Source organism: Triturus cristatus, chromosome 1_2 (assembly GCF_964204655.1).
Source record: "Triturus cristatus chromosome 1_2, aTriCri1.1, whole genome shotgun sequence".
NCBI lineage: Eukaryota > Metazoa > Chordata > Amphibia > Caudata > Salamandridae > Triturus > Triturus cristatus.
Genome location: NC_140580.1, coordinates 841248194 through 841273603, shown reverse-complemented (window position 1 = coordinate 841273603; position 25410 = coordinate 841248194). Strand labels below are relative to the sequence as shown.

At 47.0% G+C, this 25410-nt stretch overlaps 1 protein-coding gene across 3 annotated transcripts in view; it reads left to right on the top strand.

The window, feature by feature from the left end:
* Nucleotides 1-25410, top strand: part of ECE1 (endothelin converting enzyme 1) — a 398159-nt gene that overhangs the window by 195737 nt on the left and 177012 nt on the right. For all 3 annotated transcript variants that reach the window (XM_085608988.1, XM_085608989.1, XM_085608987.1), the window contains one exon: nucleotides 21766-21907. In XM_085608988.1, the coding sequence (XP_085465114.1) occupies nucleotides 21766-21907 (142 nt within the window). The remainder of the gene's footprint in view (nucleotides 1-21765; nucleotides 21908-25410) is intronic.

Here is a 25410-nt window from a genome sequence, read left to right as displayed (position 1 = left end):
GTGTTGAAAGCGATTGCCAGTGTCCTGCTTGCTTCCCTGAAGAGCGGCATATCGAGTACCTACATAATTGAGCAAAGTATAACAAGGTAACTGAACATGTGAATGTGCAATAGTGAATCACAGCACAGATAACAAAACAGACAGTGAGGCGCATAAATCATTTGGCAAGCCCCATACTTTTGGACTGTAGATTGATTTTACTAATATATAGCATGCGGGTTGACCGCGGGTAGAGTCAATGAGGATTCACACACTCACCCCAAGAGAAGGCATATTGCCCCCCATAAAGTGCGAGGTGGGACCGGCTCTGCTTGCTTGCTATCAACCGGGCATCCAGGGCCCCTAAATATTCCACAGCGGGCACAGGCCGGCAGCACTGATGGAGATGGTTCTTCTGTGTACAGTGCAGTCAGAGGACCGGGTTCAGGCCAGGATCTCTAAAATGGGGGACACTCACACTCTCTCCTCACGGACCAACTCCTGGAACCCCAGAGCAGCGGGCCTGGATGAAACTGGGTATATTTCGGCATCTTAAATGTGGAGTTTTATCAACCCCACTCCGATGTATGCAAGCTAAGCGGCACAATAGTCAAGCGTAACGAGGGATTACTTGTGATGAAAGTAGTTAAGTTGGCTGTCATTTACATAAATCCTCTGTCTGAGTAGAAGTAGCTACTTAAGAGAACTTATATCTTCAAGCATCCCAGGAAGAGGAGAAAGTGTTGCGGTGCAAGAAAGGAGGGTTCTTTGTGTCCCCCCCCCCCCCCCCCCCCACATGGCAGGGAGGACGGTGAAACTTTCCAGCGACTAGCGCAGGACAGTAGTAGGCACTCTGGAATTTTCACATGAAAATAAAAACAAATTAATCATTATAAATTAAATAACTGTCTGTGTCACTGTCAAACCTGGGGCTTCGAGGAGGATGCCAGAGAGCCCTCGGTATGCCTCCCGTCATGTGCCGTGAAAGACGCATGCCGTTGGCTCGGAGGAGACTTGCATTGGACTCCTGTGATAGCTTCAGGGCCGGAGCATGCTTTTGCTTTTTGCAGGGTCCAAAGGGGTTGGTGTTTTATTTTGAGGTGAGGCCTTCTTGAAGTGGTTTATTTACGCATAGGCAGGTTTTGTGTCGGGGGAGCTAAGTGCTCATTTCATTTCGAAGCTTCATGGTCCCTCACGGATGTTTGTCAGTCAGGTGCATGGCCAGGCCCAGTCATGACTTATCCATTGCAAATGTTACCGTCCGTTACCTCACCTCAGTAACCTGTCCCACCCACGCGCACATTTGTACTTGTTCCAGGACCTTGTCAACATCCTGAGTGGTGAACCTGGACGCAAAACGAAATGTCGGAATACACTGACTCGAACAGCGTACAAATTAATTAAGGTCCATTACTTCGCCTCTTAACAGTCATTTTCCTGGCGGCACAGTCAGGGAGGTTCATTTGATAATGAAAAACTGCATGATGACCTAACATTTTGCAATAAAAAACAAAGAAAAGCACTTGATCTGCGTAGCTGCAGCATTAACCATTAAAGCAACACAGACTACCATGACTCTGGTCAACGCAGATCAGACTCAGAAGAACCATAGGAGTCCAGAGCCTCGGGGTCATACAAATAGTGAAACTCACACACTATCCTAATGCACCACTTAACTTAACATGGAGGCACTGAACAATATTGTGTTGACAATATATATACTAAGTCTTACACAAACCTTGCTAAGCTCACACTCTTCTACTCGTCACTAGTCGCTGACGGTCACAGTCTATTCGCGAGCAATCTCGACTCTAGTCCAGTCAGTCGACTACACGTGCTCTCGTGCAGAGGAGGAGGAAGGGTGACTGGCCGGCCCGATTTGCCCAGCAACAGCAGAATGACCAATCACTGCATGGCTTAACAATAAGCCATTCCAGTGATTGTGCATTGCTACGTTGGACGCTGGGTGTGCCGGGCGGACCCTCCCACCCCGCGGTGCCAAGTCAATCCTGCCTCTGCTGCTCAGAAACTAGACTGGCAACCATGCAGGCATTGCATGCAGTAGCAGCCAATCCTGACTTTGCTCTCTTCAGAAGAGAGCTGCTCAGGATTGGAGTGAGCAGGCAAACTCGCCCTTCATTTTGTAACCACTGGGGGTCTGTGGTTTTGGGCAAACCCCCAGTCACCTTGTGCTTGCTTTGTAAAGGCCACTGTGCGCATGTTGGGCTCCTGGCTGCAGAGAGGCAGGCAGGCAAACCCAACATGCACAGTGCGCAGTCGCACTCACACTGTTATAATATTGCAATGCAATGTGTATGCTTTCAGCTTCAATGCTGATTCAGTTGACTGCAGGCCAGGCTGGTTGTCGTGTGACGGATACGTGACGCCGCCGGGCGACAGAGCACACTGCTTTAAATTAATAACATTTCAACATTGAAAGTTGAAATTGTATTAATAAGTTAAAGCGGCGCGCTCTTGAAATGCGCAATAATTATTAGTGGGGCAACGCCCCACCGCCCAAACGAAGAAACCGCCAATGGTCACCTTTCAATAAAATAGCGACTGGTATCCCAAACGACCAATGGCCATAAATGTTGTCCCCGCCATTGCCTTTCCAAATGAGCCAAACCCGACCTGCAGTCTTTCGGACTGCACGACTCACCCAAGGTCAGCTGCCTCTAAGTCGCTATTGTGAAAGAGCAGAATGCAGTCACGCACACTGACGTCAGCCAATGGCTGAAAGAGCTGACCCTTCGCCCCATGCTGTATTAAGCGGTGGGTGGGAGACAAATGTGAATGGCAAAGTAACAGACCAATGACAGCCGGCTGAAAGTCTCTATATGTGTATTACATCAGTAGTCTCTAAACTCCAATCAGTTCAAAACCGCGCCGCCAGACTTCTGACTGGAACCGCAAACAGACAATCTGCAAAACCTGCTCTTCGCTCCCTCCATTGGCTTCCAGTGCAGAAACGCATTAGATTCAAGGCCTTATGTCTGGCACCTAAGTCAATGCAGGGGATTGGTCCGCCCATTAACTCAACCATGGTACGCCCTTATAAAGCAAATAGGAATCTCCGGTCAGACGACCTGTATCTAGCAGAGATCCCTAGGATCAAGAGGACCAGAAGTGGCGGCTGGCTGTTTTCTTATAACGCCTCCAAACTCTGGAACTTTCTGCCTTTACACCTTCGCACAGTCTCCAATCATCTGGCTTTTCGTAACCAATTAAAGACCGCACTGTTTCCTTAGCTTTCTGTCTCCTTCGTGTCAGTTCATAGCGCTGGGACGCATCCGGGTAGCCATGCGCTCTACAAATGTCTTTCCATTCCATTATGCAAATAATTTTACTAAAATCAAAAAGTCTTGGCTAACGCCAGACCTAAGAAATGCAAGGATGTTTGGGGTGGTGGGAAAAGCTTATCACTGTGCTGTTTGTTACATACTTCAATCTGCTATTTCATTAAAATATGCCAATGAAAATCCCTGCAGTCTATTTTTATTAAGAATGTGCGTAGTGCTTTAGTCATGTTTTTCGAATTAATTATACGCTTTTCAGGTTAATCAGTCCATTATATTTGGATTAATAGTGCCCCAGATGAGCATTTTGTTCCCCAAAGCATTTCAAGCTATTCCCTCTTTCTCAGGAGGCTAATTTCAAGTAAATCTAGGGGGTGGGAGAGCAGGTTGTGTTTAACCCATATGTAAATTAGAACAAGCATTGACAATGCCACTAGATCTGGTCTATAAATTAAAATGCATTCACAGTCATTGATGGCTTTATGCACTCAGTTATATCTGGAAACTGTCGCCCTACCCTCTCATACATACATACACCCACTGACTAATTTTTGCATTCAGCACTTACACATCAACAATAAAATTCTCACAAACTCAACAACATACAAATAATAAATTCTAAGGATAAAAGTAAAAAACTTAAAATATGATGTCGCCTAAGCATGGGCTCATGCATGGTATAATAAATAAAAATGCACATTGCAGTAGCCTTGTTTTGGTATTGTACATACTGTTTCGCTGGTTCCATTTCTAGCATGGCCGCCATGTTTAGAATCAATGTATTGGTTGTCTTTCAATAGTATAAAATGATGTACTATGGAAAGTAACATTCCATGATGGGTACCTGGTTTAGAGGCCGTGGTTTCACAGAATGCAGACCAGCAAGCTGCCTGTTAGCACCCTCTGGGGGAGTTGTAGTATGCTGTAAAATGTTTTAAAATAAAACCAAGGAATGAAACGGGACAGATGAAAGGAGAAAATCCAAAACTAAAGGACTGAGCCTCCCTTGCAATGCTTGCGTGATCAGACAAATGCATGCACTCGCAGGGCAATGGAGACGAATGCTGTCACTAATGGTGATATGGTGCCATTGGTTGATCACATATGCACTTAGTCTAAAAAATAAGTGCACCTCAGTGCCAGTGCTGATGGGCTAGTTGTGTAGTTGTCCATGTTCTGCTTTTACCACCCACTAAAGTAGCACTGTAAAATATTTTTCCTTTTTTTGCAAAGTGAACCTTACTTTTTTAATAGTTGTAAGTCACATCTAAGGTATACCTTAAATGCCCATAAGGCAGGGTGCATGGTGTTCAGGGAGTAGTAAATGTATATTTAATGTTTTAACCCCTTGCATGCCCGCCCCTTTCCCCGCCCAGTGCCGCGCCTTGCATTAGCGGACGGAGTTCATGACGAGCTGGACTCGTCATGGGCACAGCGCCACCGCAGCCCATGACGAGTCCAGCTCGTCATGGGCACTGAAGGGGTTAAATGTCCTAGCAGTGAAAAGCCCCCAAAGTCCATTTCAATGTATCTAGGCTGACTCTCCCATAGGAAAATAGTGGGTTACCTTATGACCATGTATAATGCTTAGTTTCACTGTGAGAGTAGCTAGAAAAAATACTCATTTCATTTTAACAGTAATTTAAAATCTAGCTTAATGGTCAGGTCTGTTTTTGTATTCTTGTTTTATCAATTACACTTTTAGAAAGTAGTTATTTCTCTGCCTAACCCAAAAAGGGCATTTCTGCCAGTGTCGCCTGACTGCTGAGTTGGCCCCATCTGGTGAGGTGTGGAGAGGTGTTTTTCTCATATGCCCAGCCCCCGTTCTGGGCTTCAGAGGGTGCCTACCCTGTCACAGGAAGATGTAGCTCACACCTAGGTCTTCCTAGTCAACTTGGCCCCAAACCTAGCAGGAGGGGGGGGAGGAGAGGGGGTTACCCCAGAACTGGTTTGTAGTGACCACAGAACCGGTTTGTAGTGACCACAGAACCCTCCTGGGCCTGCAGAGAATCAGAAGGATTGTACTGCTGTCTTAATTCAGACTTAAAAATTGCTATCTACAGTTCACTTATTGTATTGTTGTTTTTGTCATGTTATTTATTAAAATGTACTCCTTTCTAAATTGGTTTGGAATTCTTCTTTGTATTAGTGTTTGAGTACTGCATTTGTACTTTAGCCGTTGACTCCAAGTACAGCCTGACTGCTTTGTGCCAAGCTACCAGAAGGTTAACGTACAGGTTTATTTAGTGACTTCTGCGGTTCACCCTACCCAGGATTGTGAATATTATTTGAGGTGGATTCTCGCCCCTACCCTCCCCCCCCCCCCCCCCCCCAACTACTGCTACATTTTTTAGTGTTGACCACATAAGATCTGGTGACTGCTGCGATCACCAGCCAGACCTAAAACCAGCAAAGAAATCATTACTGATGATATACTTATCAAAAATAAAGTTTAAGGAAATCTAGCGTTAAACATTAATATGATGCTCGTGTCCAGTTATTTCAGTATACGTCTGTCCAGGTTATTAAAATTAACTCCGATTAAGCCTGTGTATACTTTCATGAGCAATCAAAATGCTACTTTATGCTCCCTGAAGAGTTGAACTGAGGTGTGCTTTCCAAGTTAAAGGACATCAGTCATGGTTTGTAGTTGTAAAGTCTCACCACATTGGTCCGGACCAATCGGCCTCTGTTTCAAACCATCTAAACGTGCTTTGCTTTTTTACGTGCTCAATGATTTTCTGTACGGGGGAGGGGGAGAGGGAGAGGGGGAGGAACAGAGGGGGAGGAACAGAGGGGGAGGGGAGAGACAGAGAGAACACCCACACCTACATTTTATGTGTGTGTGTAAATATATATATACATCCACACCCCACCTCCTAGACTAAGGGGTCATTTGTACGATAAATCAATACTTGGCCACTGCCTAGAGAGATTAGATTGCCCCTGGACTAGAAGCATTGGATTCGGGTCCTATTACCCGCATGGGAAGAACAAAAGGTTGCTTCCCCTAGGGAGTCCTAAAACGTTGCACTGGCACCACCTACACCCATTTCACTGAAGAAGCTTTCAGCTTTTATTAGGTCTCGCCTGACCCAGCGCATGCGCTGGTCTGGCGAAACTTATTGAGAGGGCTCTAAAGTGCTACCAGGCCAGCCTAGAGCTACAGTACATGTGCGCGCGCGCCGCGCTTGACAGCGATTACTTTCATGGCCGCTTTGATGTTTGATCGCGATCACTTTCACGGCCGCTTGGCATAGCCAATAGGTCTCGCTTTTGGGACCTTTATAAGTATTTAGTTATGCAACTGTTGCATGGCTAAACACTTATAAGGTCCCAAAGGCTAGACCTATTGGCTATGCCAATGCTTGTTAATTTTATTTGCAGTTTTGTGTTTTCTGCCAATGATACAAAGCGCTCTGCCCCCCAGTGGGGCGGGGAAGAGGGCAGAGAACCTTCACAAAAGAACGCTTGGTCGTGGTTCCTTTAGTCCTCACTGCTTGGTTTGGGAGTTCAGCGGGTCCTACAGACTCAAGGGGCCCAGTAGTTAAACACCCTGCTGACACCTGGGCTGATCCGCAAGTCACGAGTTCTAACGTCATCAAGGCCAACTCAACGTTCGATTTTCTGAAATCTGTGAATGGAGTACCAATGAATTGGGTAAAGGTAATAAATTATATTTAAATAGTTTAAAAAGGAAGAGATGCGATCGGATGAGATATATGAAACAAGTTATTTTACTCCTGCAAGAGAGGATGTTAAATATTGGACTTGTCGTCCAGCTGTGCTTTAACCCCTGGACTGTTGACTTTTTTGTTTTTGTTTTAAATCTGTTTATTGGTTTTAATCAAAGCCATACATACATGATTTGACAACATTTCTGAGATGGTCAACAAATCAATGGACAGCGGTTAGTACTTGATGTGTACTATACCCTCTCCTCCCGGCACACTTGCTTATTCATCTCCATTTCAACTGTAGGCGATACACATTCCAATGCGACCACTTTTTATCCCACTTCTTGGGGCATCCCCGAGCCCCAAAAACTGCGGTCTCTGCTAGCATCCATCTGTCCATCTCGTTACTGGAATGTTGACTTGACCATTATATGCCTCCTTGACACGCTGCACTGCTCCCGATGGCCATGTTCAAATCCCTCTGCCTGGCGCATGCACATCCATCAGTCTGGACCACATTTTACTGTAGAAAAAAATGCAATATCTATATTCCTGGTTGTTCACTACACCTCTGGATGACTTCCTCCTCTTTCCCTAGATTTTATTGGGCTTGGGCTTGGACTTGGCAGTGGCAGTGCTTTTTCGGTGGCGGCTGCTAGATTGTGGAATTCTCTGCCCAAAACCCTGTGCAAGACGTCAGCAATTTTTGCACATCAAAGGCCTTGAACTGGGTGTATGGACTGTAATCACGTAATGACCTAGGTACAGATCCCATGGGTTATGGCTGCCACGTTCTAACCATGTTTTGGTCTATCGGCGCCAGGACACCTGCTTAGGTTATCACGCGCTTATTACAAGTGTAACATGTAACCGGCTAATGACAGGAAAACGCACCTGTTTTCACTACTACAAAAGTCAAAGGAAGTGATTTTCCTGTCCAAGGAGTGCCCAATCAAGAACAATTGGTATATGGCAGTCTTTCTCCCCCCCCCCCCACACACAACTAAAAGCATTTGTGTATTTAGCGTTTTAGTGAAGTGATCCTGTAACCCCGACTTGGAGTGCTTGGGGGTTAGTTACGGGTATCTGCGGGGGATTTTATAATTGTAGTAGATGACAGTTCCTACTACTGTGAGCCGTAGCGCTGTTTGTTGCACCGTCCTTGCAGTTCGAGGAAGAAGGGAAAGCTTTGGTAACAGCCCAACACGGGGTCCAAAGGACTCCTGCAGGTACCACTAAAGGTGGGCGAGCCACTGAAAGCTCGAGCCTGAAGCCCGGCCCTTGTCCAGCTCGGAGTCGCGTTGGAACCTCGAGCCCATAACGAGTCGAGCTTTCATGCGGCTTTACCTACACCTTCACGGTACTCTCACAAAGAATTAAAAACCAAGCATTAGCATTTGAGGTAAAAATGAGAGACCCAATACCATTGTTGCTGGTCTGTATGAAGTGAAACCGGAAAACCTAGATAAATCATGCCTTTCCCGCAAGCAAATGGTGTGATTTTAGGCAGCTATTTTATTTTACTGATCTTCCTTATTCGTAACTATCCCATATGAAAGCTCCTCCAAATGCGTGCCTTCAGAAAACCAGCTGTACAAAAACCTATTGTGTTTGATATAATAGACTATCTGTAAGAATCTGGGCAACATACAGGGTTCACAGGTCTTCCTTCTTGGTTCACTCATGGCACTGTCGCCAGGGTGGGGCTGGAGCAGGAATGGTTCCAAATTCAGGTTTAAAAACTATTCATGTCAAAGCTTCCACATGTTAAAAGAATGCACTTTTTTGAAATTAGAAGAGACTTTATCATTAATGTTTGTTGTATGATTTAATGGCAAACGTTTTCCGGGCCCTAAGTGCCAAGCGAGATCCCTGGCTCGGATCGCTCTAGCTTCCTGGCTCGCCCCCCTCTAGGCACCACTGCCCCCACGTGTGCGCCTCTGCAGCTGCCCGTCCATCAGCGGCTACGTGCGCTGGTCACTAAGCCGTATTACCGACGTATTACAGCGCAGGTGTTTCCCTTTAGCAAAACTGGTCATCGGAGTGTGAATGTGGCACGTTGCCAAACTTTGCTGCTGTAACAGGAGACCCGAGGGGATGGTTGCAGCCACAAAGGCGTTTTTCAACAAAACAAAAGAGCAAATGAAACCCCTCGCTGAAGCAGTTCTATTGCTGCCCCCCCGCCCCCCCAAGAGGTTTTTGATGCGCCCTGCGCTTTGTCATTTCGTGTGCAGCAGGCACTCGTACCCTCACCTCTTACAATGTGTCCATCTCAGTAGGTATGCACTTAGGACTCCTGGCAGTTGAGCGAAAATCCACCTAAAGTAACGAATGTATTTGTGGGTTCGGGTTTTACTATATATTCTCAAATACTGAAAACAGCCCAAACTTTTGTTTAAGATTTTTCCAGTTGTACATTTCCTACTCATTGCTAACGACGAGTAGGCGCTTAACTGCAATAACCAAGGGTACTCGGACCTCTTGAGGGCCGCAGGTTTCTCCTGTGCATAGTCTTTCAGTGCTTAGTGTCAAGTATGTTGGATACAGCTTCTGATACGATCGTGCAGCTAGGCGCTGTATTCTCGTGTGGGCATACCGAGCACCGGCTGTACGTTTGGTATAAGAGGTTTGTTTCCCTCGCGGGGCACCATACTTTGGTTTCTGCTCAAAGGCTACCTGCCCAGTGATTGGTTGCAGGCGAGGCTTTCAGCCAAATTACCTTTTAATAGGCAGGGCTCTGAAAAGACGGGGCTTACCTGCAGATGCTGGTTCCTGGGGTTCCTTTAAGGAGTAGAACTCCCTCCAGCATGGTTTCTGCAGCGCCGCGGGGAAGTGCAGCTCGTTCTGGGCCGGCCTGCGCCGGACACTGAGCCCTACTGCAACCTCCCGGTCCATGCTGAAGTTTGCGTTCAGCAGCGGAGCTCTGGGGAGGGCTGTGGTGCTCTGAGATGAACTCCTTGTGTTCCCCCTTTGCAGATCCCTAGACACCTAACTGTATGTAGAGACCGGACCCTGCTGGTCTGGACATAAAAATGTCTCCTGTTTGCAGTGGATATCTGGAGACACCAGAACCTTGTTGTGAATTCTGTCTGTTTCACTGTTGCTGCTCAGACTCTGCTAATTCTTGGCCAATATCCTGTGCAGCCTACGACAGCCCCCTTGGTAACCAACAAAACAAGCATTTGCAAAGCAATAGGTCTCGCATTTATGCGAGTTTGAGCTATTGACATTGCAAATGACAATGCCTTTTATTTTTGTTTTTTTAACATAAATAAAAGGCATTGTCATTTACAATGCCAATAGCTTAAACTCATGTAAATGCGAGACCTATTGCATTGCAAATGCTTGTTCACTATTTTGTCATTTCCACACACGTTAATACTGTCTGCATAAATGTTTTATCAAGTGAATACCAGTTAAACACACACACAGCCATCAGCAACTCAAAGGTGACCAGATAACCTCTCCAAAGGGTCTGTCAATGTGTGGCACCATCTGTGGCTATTTGTTTACTTTTGAGCCGTTTGAGATGGAAACAATTTTTTTTTTGTTGAAATCTAAAAATTGTGCAACAGATGGTAGATTATGCTGAAAGTGCAGCAAATCGACATTCAATACCGAATATGCCACAGAACTACAGCTCCCGTGATTAGAATAGTTGAGTAAGAAAAATATGCCCCCATTTTATAACCTCAGTGAAGTAGCTATGCCTTTTGTTGCCCGTGACGGGTCCTGCATTTTTTGCCCGCGAGCCTAATGTAAAGGGGGGGGGGAGGGGGGGGGGGTTTGCTGGCGATTCCTGCGTTGCCCCGTGATGGCCGCAGGTAAGGGGGGGGGCGGAGTGTCCCCCCCCCCCCTTGCTGCTCCGCTGTATACCCTTGCTAGTTTGTATATCGACTCAGCATTTTTGAGTGTTTTAACCCCCCTTTTAGGCAGCCCACGTAAGCAAATTAAGAAAAGGGATTGTTTTTTTTTTTTTTTTTTTTTTTTTTTTTTTGAAAAACCTTTATTGATGTTTCAATCATTTACACGTATGGGCCTACAACCCCCCGGGGCCGGCCGCTAAGTAACCAGGATAATAATAGCAAATGTCAACACAGGCGGCACCTCGGAGAGCAAAGTCTTCAATCCAATATAGTCCGGCCAATGAGCCGCGCAGGTAGGACACCATGAGAGAAAGGGTTTTCCATTTTATGATAAGACAAAACAGTAGGAGCAGGTGCCAAACAATTTCCCAACAGCGAGAAGGGGCAAGGATAAGAGACGTAACCAATAAGCAGCACTACGTTAAATCAATGGCGCAGGCGCGGGAAAGTACGGATGAGGAGAAATATCAAAGATAGTTGCGCCTACAGGTCCCCATACCTCAAGCCCAGCGAACCCCCCGGAAACTGTGGCACACATGAAGAGCAAACGATTCACAATCAGGGTGGTGTATCGCACTGATCCCAGAAAAAGAAAGCAAAAAGAAACAGAAAAGAAAACGGAGGCCATGGAAAAAGAGATAAAGACTAAAGCGTCCCCTCCCCCATCCCCCCACCCTGCACCTCTGCGAATGAGTATGGCCCCACCCCCCAGCAGTGTGCCTGTCGCCCTGGAACTAGACCCGAAATATAGAAGAGACAGGGAAAAAGAGAGTGAGAAAGAGCCCCCCCAGACGGGGGGGCGGGAAGGATATAATAAACTGGAGGAGGGCCTTAAAAACATACCCCCGGCTTCTCCCTCCCGCACGGTGAAGTCTCCCCCCAGCAAACGATTAGCAGCACCAAATCGACCATATCAAAAAAGGGGGGGGGGGGGAATGGGGAGCATTATACACCAACCATGCGAATAACCACGAGAGCGCGCAACCATGAGTCCGCCTGTCTACTAGGTGACCACCCCCGAAGGATCAGCCTCAGCCTTGACCGCTTTTTGCGATTCTGCCCATGTCTGTCCCTCGACCCAGCACCATGTCCGATGTCCCAAGGTACAGGAGTGTCCAAAAACAGTCGGGAAGCGCCGCACACAGATGGGGTGGAAGTCTCTGCGCATCCGCACAGACCGCTTCATGGAGGGGCGTCTTTTCCAGTGTCGCCCCAGGATCTGCACTGCACACAAGGTCCAGACAGGCTGAATCAGCCAAATGAGACACACGTTGCTGGAATTGTCCCTGGGCCGCCGGAGACCGCACACGGGACAAGGCCACCATCTTCCGCTCGGGTCCGATACCTCCGGAACAAATCAAGTCCACAGTTAGCCGACCACACGGTAGCATATTGTCCGGAGTGTACGGCTGTACACTAATCGCGGGGGGGGCCGCAACATCTTCCTCTTGTGTGCAGTGTGGAAAGCCACTGTGTACCTGTGGACCAGCATGCCGCCACTGTCCCAACGCTGTTACCACAACATCTAGCTTCCCCTCCAGGACCCCGGCTCCATGAGCCAAGGAGTAATGAAGGGCACCAAGGGCCTCCAGGAGGTTGCCGTATCCCAGAGCAGCTCCCTCCGATCGCTCCGCCACACTCCCGTAAGTCACACACCCCCAGTCTCGTTGCGTCCCAGCGGACAGGATGGTAGGCTGCATCGCGACAAAATGGCCGCTGGGAAGGCCCGACTCGTAGTTGGGCCAGGACCCCGGGAACAACTCCTCAAGGTCCACGTCGCTGAAGACAGGGATCCTGGGGCAGGCACAGATTCAGCCGTTGCGCGGTCACGGGCAACAGTCGTCTCCGCCACGGACCAGCTCCCGCGAAAAGCCGGGAGCAGCCCGCAAGGATCAGGGCGAGCCAGGGACGGCGTCTGGGCAGCTCACCATCAAAGGCAGGGGCAAACGCCACGGAGTCCGAGAATGGCACACCCGGGCATGTCCTCAGCCCGCAACGTTCAGCAGGGGGGAGCGGCCGCAGCAAAATGCAGGCCGAAGGGAGCTCCACTTCGGTGGACCGACTCCACCCAGTCACCACAGGCCGCTGTTGTTCAACTGCCACCCGGCCAAGGCGTCCACTCGAGGTCCCGGCTTCGGGACCGCACGGGCCGCAAAGTTCAACCGCTGATTTCTCCGGTCGTACGGCAGTCAGAGACCTCGGAGTCACACAATCGGTTGCCACTTTCGTTCACGAACACGATCTCGTAGCGCAGAATAAGGATCTCATGCAGGATATCCGTGCGGGATGCGGAGGTTCACGGAGCCGGGAATCTACGCTGCCGTCCCGGTCGCCATCTTGGCTCCTCCTTCAAGAAAAGGGATTGTTACTGTGAAGAATGTATGTGACCGTCCCTCTGATGTACATTCTTCTTAAAATGTTCATAGGGGGAGGAGAAAAAAGACTGAACATCATCACAAGGCAAAATAGAAATAGGGCCTGGATTAAAAGCAGAAGGTGGGGTGGGACAAGATGGGGCAGGAGACAGGTGACTGGCTATCATGGCAGGAAAGAAGAAAGAGGAGAGAGTTCCTTAACAGTGGAGGAGAGAAAATGCATCAAGTATCATAAAGCAGATGAGGGAGGAATGTAACATGAATGGGAGGTCACAAAGGTATAAAACACAGGCAGTTGTCGGGGGTGAAAATGAATCATGGCACAAGCTGAGCAGGCAGACGAAGGGTGGGGCACAGAAAACGCAGGGATGTGGGACATGAAAAAAGGAGACTTATCATCTTCCAAATTTCCTCCGAGTTTTACGGGTCCGGTAGTTTGCATGAAAGGGGCATGTGGCAGGGTGGACATAGAGAGAATGTGGACTGACTAGCTTAACAAATGGAGGAATGGGAAAGAGGAAGGGCAACCAGGTGTAACCAATAGGATGGTGGCAGAGAAAGGGGGAGGGAGGGTTTGGAGACAGAGTGGGGGCAGGGAGAGAAAAAGGCAAGGAAACCAGCACCAGGATGAGACGAAGAGACAGGGAGCATATAGATAGGGGACTGTGTGGAAACAGTAAACTCAAAGGAAATGAGTGATGCAGGTTAAGAACGTAGGGACAGAGAAAACAAGACGAGCAGGAAGTGGGATAAGGGAGGGGGTGGCAAATGGAGTGTACATTTCGCGGGCGCTTTGATGTTCGCAGTGGCCGCGCGGCTCACTGAGAACATCAAAGCGCCCGCGAAATGAATGACAGGCTGCCAAATGGTGCGCGCGCCTGGCTGGCGCACATGCACTGTATTTGGAGGCCTGAAAGCACTCGTTTGCTCTTCCAGATCCCCCATTTACAAAAGCTCTCGCGAGAGCAGCGCTAAAGCGCTGTCTCAGGCGAGACCTAAAAAGGGGACGCTCTTGGGTTGGGTTACAATCTTTCGTTCGCGTCCTGTTGTCAGATCAGTGAGACTGTCCGGAGTTGCAGATTCATCTCCTGACCTGTTCTTGGTTCTGGGTGGGAGAGAGGGGCGCCTCCTAAGGGTTCATTTTGTCCATGTCAGCATGTAGAACTGCCATCCTACAGATACCTTTGCTGTTAGCTTGGGCCTTACTAGAGAAGGTTTTTTGTGTGCTTTAGAGACCAAAACATTTAATTGGATTTCAAGGCATATGTTCAATGGAAGTGCAGCGAGCATGAGCAACTTTTCCCACTCCGCTTATTGTGAATCCTGGCCGTGGTGTCGGGACCAGCCCAAATGAGGGGCTGATGGTCATACGATTGACCCAGGGTTTGCTTATCCCATACCTAAATACTTTCAACCCCACAGATGAGTTCTGCAGAGGTCCTTTTCCCTAGAGTCCTTCTCTTTCAGCTGTGGATGTTCCCATATCTGATAGGATCCTGGTCATTCCCCCAGGACTGGGTTACTGTACAGTCAAGTCCTTGACAACACCACGACACCTTTTGGGATAGCATAACGGTCTGAAGTTGTAGGGCTGTGTCACTTGACCAGCGGCACGTAATGTACTTGCAAATTACGTCTGGTCATTTGCCAGCTCCTGTGCTGGTTCTTTGGGTTATTGGGAGACCACCAGCAGATACCCTGTGGCTTCTGTGGTGCCAGCCCCTCTGCCACATGCCCAGTCTAAGAATTAAAAAGCAATTGCATGTCGTATGTACAGTCTGTCCATGTGGGGATGTAAAAAAAATGAATAAAAAAGGAGGATCCAGCCAGATGGATCCATCACCACACTGGAAACTTTCCCAAATTAGTGCTCACTCCAGAAGCAGTTCAACAGACGGAGTGACAGGGTGTTGAACCCTTTCAAATGGCTGTGTCCAAAGTTTGTCCGGGAGGGCTGGAACCATGCCAGAGTTTTTAGATATTCACGAGCTACATTTCCATACATTAAATGTAAAGGTGACTCATTATGTAGTGTTGTGAAAATCTGGCATGGGGCTACCATCCTGTATGATGGATGAACAAACCACTCTCCTGTGGTTCCTACTAGTGATCAGTTGTCACCAAACTAAAGACCCCAGAGGAGACATAAACGATCATTGATGAAAGACTATTCTGCAGTTTGCCCGTCTCTAAATAAAGCATGGCACCACTCCATCCTGACCAATTTCTGCCTCAGATCACCACTACATCACCCTCTCCAGACCATGATTTGCCAGAATTCTTGAGTTCAAAGCACATTGGGCACAGGGGTTCCGATTAGAGTTTAACACAAAGCCTGGTTTAAGAAATTTCAAAAGAAGATTGTGGTCCCCCACGACTTAAAAACATTATTGTGCACTCTACTGTTTACAATTTATTTTCATTCTCAATTTCAACCTTTTTTTAGGGTGGAGCATGCACTAGCGCATGCGTCTTGCTTGCGAGACACTGTAGTATCCAAAAAGGGCTTGGAGCCCGCCCGTTGCTTACCATTTGTCTGCTCCTGCGTCACTCTGCTGGGCAGCCGTTTTAATTCGCCAGTGCAGCCGAAACATCACTTCCACCGCCTGCTGTGGAGCAGGGACCAAGCACAGAATTGATTCAATTTCATCAGTGCCCGTCCGCTGCTCCTGACGCAATTTGGGTACTGTATTTTTTTTTCCACCAGCTGAAACGTCACTTCCAACGCTTGTTTTCCACAGAGTTTGCTTTGTAAATGCCCCAGCATCAGCAATGCGCTCTGTTCCATGGAGAGAAACTCTAATCAAGGTTGGCCATGTTTCAAACCTTTTCTTTACAGGTCGTGTGGGAATTTCCAAAGAGAAGTGGTATACAGCTCCGCAGCAGCAAACCTGCTTCCAGCCCACTGCTTTCTCATGCTGCTCACACTTCTAAGTAGGCAGTTTTTAGATTGTAAGCACGTAAAATGCAAGAGTCGAGGGAAGTGCTGTAAATAACAATCGCTCGTAGACTCAGTTCCCTGAAGGCACATTTAATAGTTTGTAAAGTAGCCAGCCTGACAGCATGTTCTGCTTCTATTTTTTCAAGAGCACACCGATGCCTTCTTTTAAGAAACAAACATTTACATCTCTGAAAATCCTACCAAAGCAGACAGGTGATGCGAGGTCTTTTTATGCACCGAGGGAATCCGTCTTTGGAGTTGGCTCTTTAACCCTTAAGTTATTGGAACCTTGTTTTTGGAATCACCAACGCTCGACCAAAATAATGCATCATGATGGTTGACCCTTGTTCTGTAGTCGCCTTGGCACTGTGTGTTCATTTGGTGTGGATTGCTCTGTTTTTGTTGGTGTGCTTTTGTGGTTGCTATTTAAGAAAACTGAAGTCTATTCTTAGTACGCCCTGCTATCTTACAGCCTTCTCCTTATTTATTGAACACTTTGCTGCTCATGAACCATGGACTTGGGCTAATGTCATAAAAATGTATCCATTATGTTTGCCAAAATCGTGCACTGCCCTTACCCTGAGAAAGCGCTGCAATGGTATGATAGCGATATTTGGCACTATACAAATGTTTAGATGTGCCCAGATGAATCTATGCCGAGAGGCAGCTGTCTTGCAGTCCTGGGATGTATATATTATACTAATCGGTTCCTTCTGGATAGAAGATTGGTCTGATTCCATTCAGCCAATCGCACGGATGCACCTGAAAGTAATGACTGGCAAAAGCAAAGTCCAAGACTGGTGACGTGTGCTCACCAGATTACTCAACCAGGGCTTTAAGTGGGATGCAAAAAGTGGGACGTAGCCTGTAAACACGCTAACTAACTTTTTAAGATCCATATAGTGTGCCACTCGACCAGTATTTGAGACAAGACTAAGTAAAAGATGTGCAATATAAACGGGAACTAGATCAATGTCATGGATGACTCCTTTTTTTTTTTTAACATTAGTTGTTAAAAAATCGGTCTGTGATTTGCCACTAATGATCAGGACATGAATAAAGGGCCCGATAGGAATTCTGTTTTTAATTACTAACGGGTCTGAAACCTAGAGGAACCCGGCCCATTTAATGCCCAGTACTCTACAAATGTTCCTAACATAATTACTAGGGACTGGGTTACCCTGTTTATTTTCCTGTGCATGGGATTTATAAGTGCAAGCACTATGTATGAAGAATGTTTTCGAAATGTATGTGGGATTGCATAATTATTTTTTTCCGTGTTTACACACAAGACATGGATAATATTTTTTGCAGATCGTGCATTAAAGTTTGAAATTGACAGCCCCATTTTGTAGCCGGGCCTCTGCTCTTTAACATGATGGGAAACTGGTTCAGTGTTCAGGAGAGAGAACATTTTAGGAGCTTTTTTCTCTTTACTAATACAACCGTGCCCTGCCGCATTGTTGCTTGCTTCCTCTCGTCCACAAAAAAACACCGACCAAGCCAAATGGCTCTCACATATGCAAGAGCTTTTTGGTTTGGTCAATATTCTTTGAGCCGCGGTTGCAGGGCCGCATGGCTTAAAGAAAATAAAAGCGCTATGATACGTTGGCTGTGTCCTATTACTTTCTTTCCTTTACTTTCAGCCCCGTTGCACGGCAGCCATGTTGCTGTGCAACATGGCTAAAAAACATGGACATAACTAAAGGATATTGTATAGATGAGACCTATTGGCTTTGCCAATGCATGTTTTCCTTACTGGACAAATTAACTTGAGTATCCATTAAACTTTCCCTAGGTACTTATGTTATTTTTTTTTAAAGTAGATGATCAAATTTTCCAGTGTTGTTTCGAGTTCATTGTTCTATTTTGTTTGCATTGCATTGTGCTACATTTTCTCAAACACTCTGCACTTTACTCAACGGAAGCCCCTGCTATGGCCTGGTCCCAGAAATCGGCCTATCACTTTACTCATAATCCAGACGGCTGGGTATTTATTCTTCGTGTGGCTGTTTTTTGTTAGGTCTCGGCTAGCGAAGGCTGCGCTTGCGCAGTCTCGCTTGCGAGAGATAATGACTTGGAGAAGAGGGGCTTGAACCCGCCCCTCTTCTCCCCTGTTCTCCATTGGCTGGCCTCTTGAATGCTGGCCAGCCATTGGAGAAGAGGTCCGTCACTCCGAACAGGCCCCGTCCTTTTCGGATTCGGGGGCGTGTTTTTTTCAACTTTTCTAATTATCTCCTCCAGCCAATGGCAAGAGGAGAGAAAAGCAAAACACACCCCCGAATCCGGAAACGCCGCTGCCTTTCTCCGAGGCATTTCTGCTTCGCCTCGGAGAAAGGCGGCGGCGCTGGGACTGATGTCTTCAAACAGGCATCCCCTCTCCTCGCTGCTTCCGTCCCTGGCTGGTCTGTTTTCGTGACACTTAAGTCTTTTAAATGGTGCCGGTATAGTTTGAGCACGTTGGCATACTGGCTGGCCCTGAAGGGCCTTGCTTGCACGGAAAGCCAGAACTTTATGATGCCTCAAGAACTGGTATGTTAACTTTCTTGCTAAAAAACAAAGTGCGGATTTTGTCTAAAAAGCGAAGTTTGGATTTTGGCTATTACTATCCCATCCAAAAGTTTGTTCCTTGGCTTTGCACGAAATTGAACAACAATTACACTTGGGGAAATGAAACACAACTCGGCTGATGCTATCAGACCGGTAGGAGTATAACTCGAGATGATTCGACCCCCCCTCCCCCCCCCCCCAGTGGAACCCGCTAGGAAAACCTCCTCGCTGACAGATGGCCATGGCTTACTCGACCTGTGTGGCGGTGTGTCTGTACGTGCTGCCGCCACCGCATGCACGCGCACCCACGTAATCTACTTTTCAGGCTTTTTACATCTCAATCAAGACAGTTAAACGCCAAACAAGTTCTAGGTGGTTGGGGGGTTTCTTGATACTTAGGGTTAGTACGCTTTCACTCCACGTTTGAAGACAAGCTTTTTCTTTCCGGAATCTTTTTTCCAGGGAACAATTGCTCTGAACGAAAACAGTAATTTGGTATTTTCCAGCATATCGCGTGCAAACAATCTTACGAAATTCCCGGAGCACTGAACTGTAGCTGCGTTATATAGCATGGCCATCTCCGCTGGCCACCATACTCTGCCGGGGGCGGGGAGAGAATTTTGCCACGGTCCCTCGGAAGCTGTATTTTACTAGTAAACAGGAAGTGGTGCAGGAGCTCTGTGTGTGCGTGTAGGCTGCCGAAGAGTAAGTGAGTGGATACAACGCTGGTGTTGCTTGTGTCCAGTCACCAGGCGCTGCGGACGAAGAGCGTATCTTTAACATTTAGCGGGGCAGATGCCATGTCCACGTCCCTCGGAGGAGATGGTGGTAGCTTAACCAGTTAATACCCTTTACTCAATCTGGATATATAATTTTGTTGTAGTTTTACATAGCGTCCACTTCCTGTGATTCTGGGCAAATCGCTTAATCTCCCCGTGCCTGAATGTGTAATGTAAATACGGTGCTATGCAAAGCGCTCCAATACCTTCGGGTAGAGTTCGCGCAATATAAATATACAAAAAAAAAAAATAGCGCGAACTTTACCTGGAGGTGTTGGAGTGCTTTAGATGAGCACCAACCAGTTACATCACACGAGGAAACTTACTGTTTTGTCTTCTGTGCGCTTCCACTAAATCATTACTGGATTCCGAGCCCCAGCCCGCGTCATTATTGTAAGCTCGGGACCCCTGTTTTAAGCAATTTCTATGATTTGTTTGAACCTCAAAACAATATACAAAAACATGTATACACCAAACAAACACTCAAATATTTAGTTTACTTTACGATCAAACATAAACAAGTTTTCCCGTTTCAATTTAGCTTTTTTATTTGTTTATACTTGATTCATTTTAACCTATTTAATTTTAATATTTCATTTTGCTACAGTCCTTGAGTAACCTGCCCAAAAATGAATGAGCATTAGGCAGCGCATACTGCGAGGGTGGACCACTGCCGCTTACTGCTGTGGCATGGCTGAAGCCACAGTAAAGGCAGTGGCACCAGGCAGGCAGCAGCAGCGAGTGAAGTCTGAACTTGCCACTTCATTAGGAGGGGGTGCCCTGCTGTTCCACCTCGCCCGGGACTGTTTTCCCTCTAAAGTTCTAGTTTGTCTTCAGTCAGCGTGAGGGCTCCCCTCCCCCTTAGACCGAGCCCCCATGGGAGGGGGTAAGATGGAGACACTAATTACAACAATTCCTACCCTGCCTAAAGAACAAAGGAGGGCCCCTGAATACTAGAATAAAGAGTGCAGGGGAGGACTCGAAGTCCCAGACATCAATGCGGTAGGAGTCACCGACACCGCCAACATTGCACCCAACGTCCGGAGGCACCCATTTACAGCCGCGGGACACCCGCTGCACGGGACACCGCTAACAGTGCAGGGGCTGGACTCGAAGCCCCAGAAATCAGTGCGGCAGGAGCTGCCCACACCGCTGACTATGCACCCAGCGCCTGGAGGCACCTATTTACATCCGCGGGAATCTGGCTACACGGGACACCACAGACAGTGCAGGGGCAGGACTCAAAGCCAAAGACATCTGCGCCACAGGAGCAGCCCACAACACCAACGTTGCACCCAGCACAAGGAGGTGCCTATTTACAGCCGCCGGGTATCCCGCTGCGCAAGACGTACACGGGAAGTGCCTGGGCAAAGACCTTTCTAATCAATTCTCTAAGGGGCTGCAATATAACTGCCACTTTCACAATCTGATATCCATTAGTGGTTGTGGAGCCCTTAGTAATCAGATTGTGCCAGTGTGCAGATCTCTAATTCGGAATCTTTATTAGTATTGACCAAAGGTCCATTCCACCGAATAGGGAGGTGGGTGGGTGAGTGAGGAATCTGTGGTTAGATAGAAAATACACCAGAAAGAGCATTACCGCAGTTGAGTAACTTTTCTTCTGATGGATACTTTTGTTACTGTTAATAATTTTGTTAATGTTAATAATTTTATAAAGCTCACAAATACCAATTGGCGCTTTGACATTAATGTCAAATGTGGTGACAGAACAAATGCATGGAACTGAGTTTTAAACAAAGGAGCAGAAAAGCCAAGTTTTCAGTTGTTTCCTAAACCTTAGAAAATCTAGCTGAGCTCAAAGATAGTCAGGCATTAAGTTTCACCATATACAGGTAGAATGGGAACAAGCATTTACAATGCAACGGTCTCAGCATTGTTAAAGTTAGAGCTATTGGCATTGCTCATGACATTATTTTTGTTTGTTTTTGTTTTTAAAACATGTAGAGAAACGGCATTGTTGTTTACAATGTCAATAGCTTAATCAGTGTGTGTGTGTAGGTGGCTCTGTGTGTGGGTGCAAATGCAATAGGTCTCGCATTTGAGAGTGATTAAGCGATTGACATTGTAAATAACAATGCCGTTTCTTTAAATGTTTTAAAAACAAACACATAAACAAAAATAATGTCATGAGCAATGCCAATAGCTCTAACTTTACCAATACCGAGACCATTGCATTGTAAATGCTTGTCTGAAGCATGTCTTGATGTCAACAGGCGTGGATGCGTCACCCTTGTTTCTGTGATCTTGCACGTTCACTAATGAATGTCTCTTTTTGCAGGTGAATGTGCGGAGCTCCCGGCAGCCCCAGAGTTGTTGGACCCAGCGCACCCATGTAGAGAAGCTCCTTTTGGTCGTGGTGGTGATCTTGGCAGTTGCACTTCTGGCCTGCATCTTGTCCTTCGGCTTCCAGTACAGAAACAGTAAGTGACTGAACTGGGCCAGATTGGAGAGGTTGGGGATGCGGGGGGACCAATCCAACAGACTGGGGCTTTAAATGTTTGGGATTAACGAGATGCCCAATATTCCTTCACCCGTGTATTACTTTTACAGTTTAACATGTCGGGCTGTACTTTTGGGAGATTCTCGACTGGCCAGCAGCATAATTCTGCCCCAGCCCTGTTGTCGGCCTAGAGCAGGGTTCTTCAATGTTGGCCCTGGAGGACAGGAGCAAAAACAGTTGATGGACAGAATGCAGAACAATGTCATACATACACCCCAGTACAGAGATCTGGGCCTAAATCCATAGTTTGTTTGCTCACCATGCCTTTCCAGTTTGAACCCAGCCATATGCAAATCAGTCTTGACCCTGTGCCTCATGGGAACAGTCCAGTCTGAACTGCCAAGCCGTGGACCGGATGCATGCCTGATTTTTAAGATAACTATATTAATCTAAATGTGGATATGCAAAAAGTCTGGCATGGATCCGGCCCTCCAGGACCGACATTGGAGAACCCTGTACAAGAGCACTGACCAAGTGGGAAATGTTCTAGTATCTTAGACATGTCTTGATCCTTGAAGTTTTGTGGGTTTCCTTGGTGGACTCTTTTCTATTGCTTGGGAGTCTGAGCAGGAAGTTCTCAGCACCAGTAAAGGATAAAAGGCTGATGATAAGGATTTAGCATGTTCACTAGTGGTTCACAATTTTTCAATAAGACTTGGATGTGGATATTGAAGAACCTCAATATCTACATCAAGCCATTAGCAACCCCTTAAGCCATTGCTCTCTGCAGTTGGGATGACTATGGAGAGCTGTCACATAGTCCAAGCAGTGCTGATTCTTATGACTGTCACTATGGTATAGTCCACAACTCGGTGAGAAAGTCCCACATCATGAAATAGTTTAGGGCTTCCCCCGAAGTGTTGTAAATAGGAATGATATGATTCTCAATTCATTCCATAACTGCCCCACCTCTCAGTAGCCCTTGTTTCAGTCCACACCCTTTCAGCTCATGGATGCAGTCAGTCCTGAAATGCTTGCCCAGTAAAGGAATGTCATTTGAAATCATGTTACTTGTCCGCCAACCCTTGCCATCTGGATATGTATCCTCCATCTACGGATGTTTTGCAGGCAGTACTGGTCACAAAATAGTGACACCTACAGAAATCTGCCTCAAAGTTATTTCTTGCTGTCATCCTGGAGCTCTGTCTAGGGCCGTGTGCCTCCTACAGGGATGCACACTTTTAATGGTATTGTTCTATCGCTGTAGCTCTTTCAAAGTCCGACGGGACAAGGATCTCAACTCTTCCATACCTCTGTCCCAGCGAAGGCGAACAGGACATGAATTCAAGCCAGAATCACATGAACCGAGGATCTGCAGGTCTGGGTGTCCACAACACTGTAAAACCTGCCGTTAACTGCGCAGCTTTGTCCTTTTTTGAGAAGACACAGCTGAGAGGAGCAAGGACACACATCCACCACAGTAAACTTCCCACAGTCCAAGGGTGGTCCTAATTTCTTCGAAGATCGATGTCAACAACCTGCTGCAGGAGTGCATCAGTGCTCGATCTACGGATTGTCCATCTCTACTGCTGTCTAACCTTTGTCGTAGAGTGTGGATGGTTGTCGCACCATAGCCAAACTGGATTCCATTCAATAGCCAGATTAAATTTAGACTGCTGTAGATCGTGTGCGGAAGATGGTACTAAACAGGCCCACCATTTCTCCACGTGTACTCCTTTGCAATCTGAGGCTTGCTGCCGCAGTACATTTTTCTACCATGTCTCTGTGGGAAGGAGCTTTCCCGTCCTGGCGGGTAGGCGTAGCAACTTTTTCCTTGATCATTGGTGTGCCACAAGCGATCAGTCTCTTCTGCAATTTGTTAACTCCTGCTCTTTCCTCTCATAGGAATTAATTTAAACAAAGCCTTTTCTCGGAATATCTGGATGGATTTGTCCAAGTAGCAACAAGGCACTGCAGAAGGAATAACCAGACCTTCTTCAGTCGCAGACATTTTCTGAAGACCTGTCTTCACGTCTGTATTATCCGCCGATGCATACTTTTAAAATTATAGCTTTTATTTGTTCTTCCACGAACCAAATTCCAACATTGACAGTACATCTACAATCCAACCGCATTGTAGGGATCCATTTGTCATCACAATGATTTAGTATTGGGGTCTGGGAGCACAGGTGTCACATTCGTGTTCCAACTGGTCCCGCGTCCCCGTCCCCCCCCCCCCTCCCCACACCCTGCTCTTCGCAGCCATCCATGGCGCAGTCAGTTCTCCCTATATCATGGCATTTATTCCTTGCTCCAGTGCAATCAATCCCACTACGTCCCATACTTTCACTGGTTATAGTTTGTTTTAGTCTTGGCTGCCTTGCCGTTTCAATTGTCAGCCTGCAGTATAAAGACCGTAGATTGTTCTCAGCTGCCTTGTCTGAGGATTCTTATGTCTTGCTCTGCATTGGCGTCCAGACCCGGACGTTGTCTGTCAGTTTTTCAGCATGACTAGGCATCTAGTCCAGTCTACTTAATTTGTCCCGCTTCTGCTATTGCCCACTCAGTCATGTCTCGCACCCCTTACTCATGCTCTGCATAGATCTCTAGTTTTCTAGCTCCACATCCAGGTTTTTAGTTTACATTCTGGACTAGCAGTCCTCATTGTAAAAACAAGCATTTGTAAAGCCAGTATGTCTGGCATTGGCACTAGCTTTTTAGCTTTGTCAGTGCTTGTTTTGTCATGGTGTTTGCTTAACTTTGTGGATGCTACTGGACCTTTCTCAATTTAAATAATAGGCTAAAAGCAAAAAAAGATTTTGCTCACAAAAAGCACGCATTTCCATAATAGTCCGAGGCACTTCAGGGCGCTAGTTTGTGTGTAAAGGTGCTCTTAGTTAAAAGACAGAATGTCGTCCCTCACAATGAAGCTAGCCAATGGCTGAACCAGTTCTCCATGCTCTATGCTGTAGTGCGCAGAGGAAACATGTGAAAGACACATTAGTAGACCAGTGGATGAAGAGAGCTGGCTAAATATCCCCATAAGTATATCCTACTTATGATTTTAGTAAAATCAAAAAGTCTTAGCTAACTCCAGACTGTGAAAGAAAAATAGAATGCAAGTTACAGAATGTAAACCAAAAACAAGTGGACTGGGGTGGTATTTACACATATGGCACATTTTCCTTGATTGCGCCAGGCACACTTTTCAAAATGTGCGCCCGGTGCAATCCAGGAAAATGCGCTGTATTAGGGTGAATGCACTGCCCCCAGGGCAGCCGCGAACTCTTGCGGCCCTCTGGGCCGTCGCATGCACGTGAAAAATGGAGTGGCTGCTTTGAAGCCGAACCGCGTTTTCACAGTGCGCGCTGCAACCAGCCTGCCCTTTCAAATGGCATTAGATTCCCCTTGCAGGCAGGTGCAGCGAGTGACTGCACCCGCCTGCAAGAGGATGTCTGGGGGACCATGGGGACCCTCTTTCCC